Source organism: Chelmon rostratus, chromosome 16, assembly GCF_017976325.1.
Source record: "Chelmon rostratus isolate fCheRos1 chromosome 16, fCheRos1.pri, whole genome shotgun sequence".
Taxonomy (NCBI): domain Eukaryota; kingdom Metazoa; phylum Chordata; class Actinopteri; order Chaetodontiformes; family Chaetodontidae; genus Chelmon; species Chelmon rostratus.
This window is the reverse complement of record NC_055673.1, coordinates 13,250,648-13,259,096: the sequence shown is the minus strand read 5'-3', so window position 1 is coordinate 13,259,096 and position 8,449 is coordinate 13,250,648. Positions and strand designations below refer to the sequence as shown.

Sequence of the window (8,449 nt, the reverse complement as noted above, 5' to 3'; positions counted from 1 at the left end):
AGTTCCTTTACTTAAGTACACATATGTGAGTACAATCAGAAAAATATATGTAAAGTATTAGAAGTACTTACTGCAGAAAGATGGAGCCTGTAAGTGTTATACTATTAGATTTTATACCATTAGATTATTATTACTCCAATTGACAGTTGAAGTTGGCTATTTTTTAACTAAAATTATTAAAATAATTGAGAAAAAATCTTAGTGTGTGAAGCGTGAACCATGAAATGAAAGGTGAAAATTGTCTGTCTCGTAACTAATTGATTCATCATTTGAGCTGTACTTATAAATACTGTTGGGTAGTTTAATTCATAATGAAACATCATATCTCTTTATCTCTAAGCTCTTCTTACCTTTTGTGTGCCAAAAACCTAAATTTGTAAAGTAGCTAGTGAATAAAGCTGTGAAATAACTGCAGAGAGGTAAAAAGCAGAATATTTCCCTGTGAATTGTAGAGTAGAGGTAGAAAGTGGCATGAAAAGAGTACTTGGGTAAATGTGCTTCAGCGACCAGCCAATAATTTCAACATGTTTTCATCATGCAGTCTCTTTGTTCCCCTTCACTGCAGGCGGTCACTGACTGAATGAGCGAGCAGTTGTCGGCACACCACAGGAGCTGATGACGCTTTGATGTGTAAAAATGCCAATATTTGTATCTTTATTCTTTTTTTTTCCACAGTGTACTTGTTTGGTTTTGGCTGAATTTCTGTTCAGGTTTTGAGTTTACAAATGTACAAATGAAATAAATCAAGCACAGCACACACATGCATATATTATATACCTCTTGAGGGTCATTCAGACTGAAATATACCAGCAGAACACAAGACATTCATTCAGGAGTGCAGAGATTTTTTTGATTTTTTTAGTTGTACATGTTTTTACTGCAGTTGTTTTTGGCCTTAGACAAGATCATTTCAGTGCAGCACACATGAATTGTAGATTTATTTGTTTAGCAGGTGCTTTAAATATCCAGCTTTTGTTGTATAATACTTATGATTTACAATTAAACCTTAAATTTCTGCATTGAAGTGTTTGTTCTTATTGTTCAAAATGCACGTATGGTCCTTTAGGTGCATCTGGCTCATGAATGAAGAGAAGGACAGAAGGAAAGAGAAGTAACGGTTCTTAAATCTTTAATGTAAACAGCAGTTTTGAGGGGCTTTGAAAAATCCTAAAGAAAAAACATCCCAAGGTATTAAATAGGAAGGGGAAAATATATAAATCATACTAGAAATAACAACCATGATTTGTTTTTAAATTAAAAAAATACATAAACTTTCAATTTTGTGGCCATATAGTCCTGAACACACACATGAAAAAAAGACAACTTCCCTTGACCAAAACACTAACATCCTCTTTGTAATACCAACGACTTGGCAGTTTCACAAGTTTAAAATCACTAAATCATGACCATCTTACAAATGATGAACGAAAAAAAGCTCAAATATTGCTTAGGAATGTTGTGTACAGCAGTCATTACAACGAGAGAGACGCAAATGAGGGAGAGACGAGTGTGTGTGTTTGTATGTGTGTTTCACAATGGTGGTGCTCTTACGGTTGTTTGTAGGTGTGTACAATATGCAATAAGCAGCGGTGGGATAGTAACATTAACATTAGAATAGTTAACAGAAAGGCTTTTTACTGTCGTACAGTGCCTTGATTTTGAGGATCAACTTATTCTAACAGTCTTGAGTATATGTGGAACAGGACAGAGCGGATATACGAGACCATTTTGGGGACTTCTTAAAAGGTACTTCAACCTTACTTTTGGCCTCTTGGGGAAACATTTAGCTGCCACAAATACTGTATGTGAGAATGTGACAGGAAATACTGCGGGAGAGCTGACGACAAAACACAAAACCCCGTCCCTCCCTGCTCCTGGACTACACAACCATCATCCGTCCCCCCACAAAAGCCCTGAGGAAAAATCATAAAGTAAACATAAAGGAAGGACAACAAGGAAGCTGAATCAAATAGAATTTCTAAGCATTTGTCTACGACGATCTTCAAGCAAAATGACAGCGGGCGCCTCGGCCGAGATAAGTGAATGCTTCAAAACATCAGAGGAAGAAGACGCAGGACGACCAACGACAGGCCCGACAAACACTTCCTGGTTTCTCTTCTCCACGGCAACCTGATGACTCTGCATCGACCTCAAGTCCCTCAAGTGCAGCGAGCCTATGAATATGCACCATTTTCTCTCTTATAAATGTCTAGCAAGAAGCAAGAGGAAAATAGTTCAGTAAATCCTTTTTTCTTTCAATCACAGTTCTTTTTTTAATATTATATGGTTTTATTTGTGTTTGTTCCAGTTTGTAAGAAAAGGGGATTGGTCCAGTGAGTACAGTAGGTGCTGGGTGGGTTCGGGTTCGGGGCTCGCGGGGAACGTTCGTCTAGTTGCAGTCGTAAACAAAGTCATAGTTGCTAGGTTCTTTGGGAATCGGGGGCGGGGCCTCTGGGATCTGGATGTTCTCTAGATCCAAGAGGCGGAGCTTCATCTCCATGGAGAGCAGGGTGTCCATGTCAGATTTGGTGTAATCGCTGGTCATCTCTTTACCCAGGAGGGCGTTCAGACCATCTGTCCACACGCAGTACTGCAGAGACATGGACAGAGCCAAAAAGAGAAGACGTCAGAACTGACAGAAATTAAAGTCTTAACCACAAACTACAAACTTCAAAAACCTACAAACTATAATCAAACATGACGTGATTTCAAACTCTAAGCGAGCTGTTGACTCCAGCTGCTACAGAGCCATGCAGGCATAAGACGCTAACCGCCAGGGGAGGAAAGTCTGTGTACACTGCGACTCAGGAGAAACAGTGCAGAGACACCTTCTCTTCTCTTGTCCTCGATACAAACTTCTATGTTAAGAAAAAGTAAAAAAAAAAGTTTCTGGATTCAAACACAGAGAAAATGATGTGAATTATCCTGAGAGGAAGACATGAAGTATTAGCCATAATCCACAACCCAGATTCCAGAAAAAATGGGACGCTGTCAAAAACAGTCAACCGTCAAATGCAGTCATCTGCAAACAGTGTTCCTGAGCTCATGTAGTAAATATCATTTATACAATCATGTAATCAAAAAGTGCTGAACCTTGCTCCATCCTGGCCTGTGAACGACTGAGCCTTTCCAGGATCCCAATCATGATACTATCACCTGTTACCAATCAACCTGTTTACCTGTGGAATGATCCAAACAGGTGTTTTTGGAGTGTTCCACATCTTTCCCAATGTTTTGTTGCCCCTGTCTCACTTATTTGAAACATGTTGCATCAAATCCAGAATAAACATATATTTACAAACATCAAACATTAAATACGTTGTCTTTGTACTGTTTTCAACTGAGTATATGTCAAACAGGATTAGAAAAGATATCACACTCTGCTTTATCTATTTTTTACACAGCGTCCCAACTTGTTTTGGACTCGGGGTTGTACGAAACACTCCTGCTCTACTTGTTGCCAGGCATTACATTTATCAGTCAGGAGAACTGTCAGACAATGGAAATAACTATTCATACCATGGTAGCTAAGCCTCAGAGAGTGTATTAAGCCATTATGGACAATGTTGCAAATCAATTGCATTTCATTGTGTTTCATGGGAGTATTGAATTTGTCTCACTCGATCCTCCATAAGTTTACTATATCACTATAAACATTGATGTTGCAATATAAAGTATAAACTTACATATAGCATTATAAGGGATTTTGTCCACATCCCCGAGTCAGAGCAGCAAATTCTTAATGTCTCTGAATGCTTTTAGAAGCCATTAAAATGACACAGTGTTTTTACATTTTCCTTTAAATCCTGTTAAGCTCTTTAAACAGCTTCGAGACTGCTGAGACCAAGTCCTCACAAAGCAATAGATAGTGTAATCATAAATATTCAGGCTGAGCATATAGCAATACCAAGCCTCACTGTCGCTGTCTTATTTGTTTTTTTTTCTTTAGGGATTTTACCAAATTAAAACCAGAGACTTGATGGAAGTCCAAGGTGAGATAAAGGCAGCCTGTGGAGGTTCTGACCACGAACAGCCTATGGTGGGTTCCTGTTTGGTTTGTATCAGGCCTGAACACGAAGGCGGCGTGAATCACACTCATGCCGATCCTTTCACGCAACTCTGCTGAGCGACAGTTGGAGGCAGTAACGTGCAAACATGAAGGCAGTGAAAAAGACGACCGCTTGCAAGCTAAGTTGATGTTCACGCTTTACAAATGTACTATGAGGAAGGAAATGCATTAAGCGTGTTTGTTAGACCTCAAAGATACACTCAGTGTGCTTTGGTGAGAAACATTAAATGGAAACACAACAGCACACTTTTGTGACTTAAGTCTGGCACGAGTTCAAGTCTTAAGTCTACGCTCTGGTTCTAAGTATTATAGTTTTCTTTTATAGGTCTTCATGTAGTTAGCTTGATCTATTGCGAATTTGTGCTCACATTTATGAGACAGTTTGTACATTGTGCCAGCAAAGCTCAATGAATTGAACCGCCAAAAAAAGGTAAAAAAAAGAGACAACACACACACATTCAGTCCACCATGTATCAAAGGAATGAACCACTGAAATACGCTGTAGTGATGTTTTCTAGTACATATCTGATACTTATATACACTCTACTTGTATGAAAAACATGTCTCTTTGTGCGATCGCACATGTTCACTGTGTCTGACACAACCACCGTTGGCTTACCTCATGCTTGTCAGGAGCAATAAAGTTTAAATACTCGTCCGACTCATAGAGGACAGAGAAGGCCAGCTCTAACACCTCCTGGAGAGAGGACAGAGTGAAAGGCAGAGAGGGAGGGGTGACAAAGAGAAAATGGTGCAAAGGCAGAGCCAGAGATTCAGACAGTGACAGAGTGGAGGAGGTGGGAGAGAGAAGCAAAAGAAAAAAAAAAAAAAAGGTGAAAGGAAAAAAAAAAGAAGAAGAAAGAACAGGTGAGATTTACACCAAAATGCTGCCATACCGATGCAATCCCTCTCCTCCTCGTGTCTTGTCGCCATCTGTTACATCAGCTGCACATCAACTCATCAGGTATCAGCGAGGTAGGACTCAAAGAGAGAAATACCTGGGATGCCCTCAGATACTAGATATTAAAAAATGCCTGCGGAGGCTGGGAGTATGATGATTGCGGGTGAATTCCCTCAACATGCACTGTGGACGACTGCGGGAAATAAAGTGATGTGAGGACAGAACAGGGAGAACGAGAGCCAGCTACATGAAAGTGATTCATTAAAAAGCTTGCTTGCAATTTGCGTGAAATTAGCGTCTGATTTACTGAGGCGGCAGGTAATTACACAGTGAGAGACAGGGACTGCAGCGTAGGTGCACTTTGTGAGGGAGAGCTTAAAATATGCAGCTCAGTGGAGGGCTGCTGAAACACAAATGCTCATTACTGAAGTAATGGGAGTTCAAAACATTTACTACAGCCAAAATTCAATTCAAGAAATATGTATCTGGGCAGTCAATATATACTTTTTATTCACTGAAAAGTTTATAAAGCTAATTCTGAGAATTTTCAAAACCTCAAATTAAGTTAAAGAGATGGAAAAACTGTGTACAGGCAAGACTATGAGTGTACAGCCCTGCTAGAGGCTCTGTTAGCATCAGCATGTTAGCAGCGTCGCTGTGAGCATGTTATAATTAAATAAGTGTAATCCCCACAATGCATTAACAGCTTCCTTAGCACTTCAACTTTATGGCCACAAAGACACTACTCTGCTCCTTATTTGGCGTAATAAAATAGATATTCTGCTCATTTATTAACAGTTTTTGCTTTGTTTAAGGACTAATTATGTGCAGCTCCCCTTTCTTGCAGCGCTTTGTCCAGCAACATTGAGATTTGAATAAAATACTGCTCAATTAAATCTTCCTTTTCCCCCTGGAGCCTTATCCTAAGATAGCTGCACAAATCTGCACCTGCTCTTCGGATGCAGAGGATTCTCCAAACAAATCAGGCCCGTCGCAAATGGCATGAACGTTGCTAAATGCAGCAGAACATGCAATCGTCCACGCTCATCATATATCCTCCAGTCACATGCGCGTTCCTGCATGTACATAAAGCAGCAAGATGTGCTTTAGCAATCTGATGCAAAACGCAGCACACGTGAAAGGCGAACTGCTCTTCTAGCTCAATGCACCTGTTTGCTGAGTAGCATGCGTGTCTGGAGGCACAGAAGGGGTCTGAAACTGAGAAATTTGGCCCTGAATATGTCCTTATGGGATATATGTATGGAGTAATTACAAAAAACAATGACATTTATAAGAACTTGCTTGGGATGAATACCTCACCGTCTCAACCTCTGTGTCCCACAAATGTTCCTGATGCCAGCTCTGGTCTAAAGCCTGTAGAGGTGACTTTGGCCGGCCTTGTAACAGTGAGTAATGAAATGTGCTAGTACTCTCATTCACAAGGCTGAGACAGGCCTGTTAGACGGCCTGCAGGCCCCCCCTCAGGTCACTCGCCGAGACCTACGCATATCGACAAGGTAATAAAGGAGACAGAGCAGAGAGGAGCTGTGCTTCTTTGTCTTCAGGGCTATTTATCCAAGATCCAATATATCACAGTCCCATGGATGAGGGGGGGTGAAGGTTTGCAGAGGCAAAGTGCGGGAGAGGAAGGGCTGATGTGTACACAAAGAAAAGATGGCTCTTTCATCCTGGGTAAGGAACCGCAAAGGGCACGCCGATGTGTTACTGTCACATTTAACACAGCAAAGAAAAGATGTCAGCATGTTTCTGGTGGCTGTTGAGCGATCTGTGTCTTCAGCTAAAGGACTACTCTGTGATTTATTCCAACACAACGTCGCCGATGGATACGTGTCTCTGTGCTGAGCACTGACACACAAGTTATTGTGTTATTTCCCAAAGCAAATTTATGTAACTGACATCATGTTATGCAACTCTCACGCATACAGAAACATTTTCTCTCGCCTGGTTACACGCCCACCCACCCACATGTGTGCACGTGGACGCACACGTGTGCACACAAACACACACACACACATACACACAAACACACACCTTGTTTTGCTTGAGGGCTCCCTTCTCCTTCATGTGAGGACAATCTTTGCCGGTGATAACAGCTTTGATATCAGCCACAGGCACTGCGCAGAGGACAGAAGTGAGTTAACAACAACAACAACATCCCTGTGACAACTGTGTCATCCCAGATGGGCGGCTGGTTTATTCAAGTGATTAAAAGTTAAAATTCTCCCAAGATCTTTCACTGTGCACGCACTGCAAGTAAAACTGATGTTAACAGCGACTCTTAAAGCCGACAGTCAGTGTGTAAATGTGTAAATGACGCTTGCTTGTCACTGGCCACACTGTGTTTTGGGGCTATGTATCCCTTCAGCATGGATAGAGACTGTAGACTTAAAAATGCATAAATGAATAAATTGAGAGCTACGAGTCATAGAAAGTGCAATAAAAACACTGGGTAAAGCCTTGCAATACTTTCACTTGACACTCACGTTTGTCCTGCAAAGAGTCGTGGGGCACTTCGCCCTGAGGGCTCTCTTCCAAATCTCCATAGTGCAGGACTTTATGGTTCGGAGACAGACGGCAATACCAAAACTTATCTGGGAGAAACAAGGAGAAAGGGAGGGAAGAGAAAGGGAGGGAAGGAAAAGGGAGAGAGACAGATTTAGAGGAGTTATAAAATACGTCAGCGGCTGGCATAAGACATCATATGGGATCGCATGAGTCATCAGCGGGAGAGAAAATTAGCAGGGCAAAAAAAATCTGTGACAAAAAAAAAAAAGAGAGGAAAACAGCCTTGAGGAAAATCCACAGATGGACCATGATGCTCTGCATGAGGGAGGGATTTGATGGGCAACAAAACAGACAGTTGGCCTTCATCATTTTAACAGTGATTCAACAACAATATACACATTCAAGTCAAGATCACAAAAAGATATTCAGGCTTTTTTCCCTCTGCCTCAAACGAGGCAAACATGGAACCTCAACTGTGATCTGAAGCAGCAATATAACATGTACCAGGTCCTCAGCGAGGTCCAGCAGAGGTGAGGAAGTGTCTACTAGTTTAAATAATGAAGTCTCTACAGTGTAGTCAAACAACTGTTGTACATCACTGTGCTTAAAATATATATATGGCCATTTTTTAATTAGAAAAAACAAGTGGAAAAGCACAAAGAGGCTGACCGTGACGTGCAAGTCACAAGCTGATCTCGCTGTTATCATCATTATCAAGACTTTTACAAACACTGAGAAGCAGCAAAGCTCCTCAAACATGTTTTATTATCGCCCTAATGGTCAGGTTTTATTAAAGGCAGGACAGAGCTTGAGCAGGACTGTTTAGGAAGATATAACTGCTGATCAAGTTCAGTGTGTTTTTCTCTTGGCTGCCGTGACGAGTAATCCTCCTGCAGTGGAGGCCTTTAACTACCAGCTGCGGCTGAAAAGCTCCGGTCAGCCTGCGCCGACCG

General features: G+C 41.2%; 1 protein-coding gene across 3 annotated transcripts in view; it reads right to left on the bottom strand.

The window, feature by feature from the left end:
• Window positions 1–688: 688 nt before the first annotated feature.
• The window catches only part of elmo1 (engulfment and cell motility 1 (ced-12 homolog, C. elegans)), a 103,795-nt gene continuing 96,034 nt past the window's right edge, over window positions 689–8,449 (bottom strand). For all 3 annotated transcript variants that reach the window (XM_041955436.1, XM_041955437.1, XM_041955435.1), the window contains 4 exons: window positions 7,475–7,582; window positions 7,023–7,105; window positions 4,689–4,766; window positions 689–2,590 (listed from right to left, as the gene is read on the bottom strand). In XM_041955436.1, coding sequence (XP_041811370.1) covers window positions 2,390–2,590; window positions 4,689–4,766; window positions 7,023–7,105; window positions 7,475–7,582 — 470 coding nt within the window. In that variant the 3' untranslated portion in view covers window positions 689–2,389. The remainder of the gene's footprint in view (window positions 2,591–4,688; window positions 4,767–7,022; window positions 7,106–7,474; window positions 7,583–8,449) is intronic.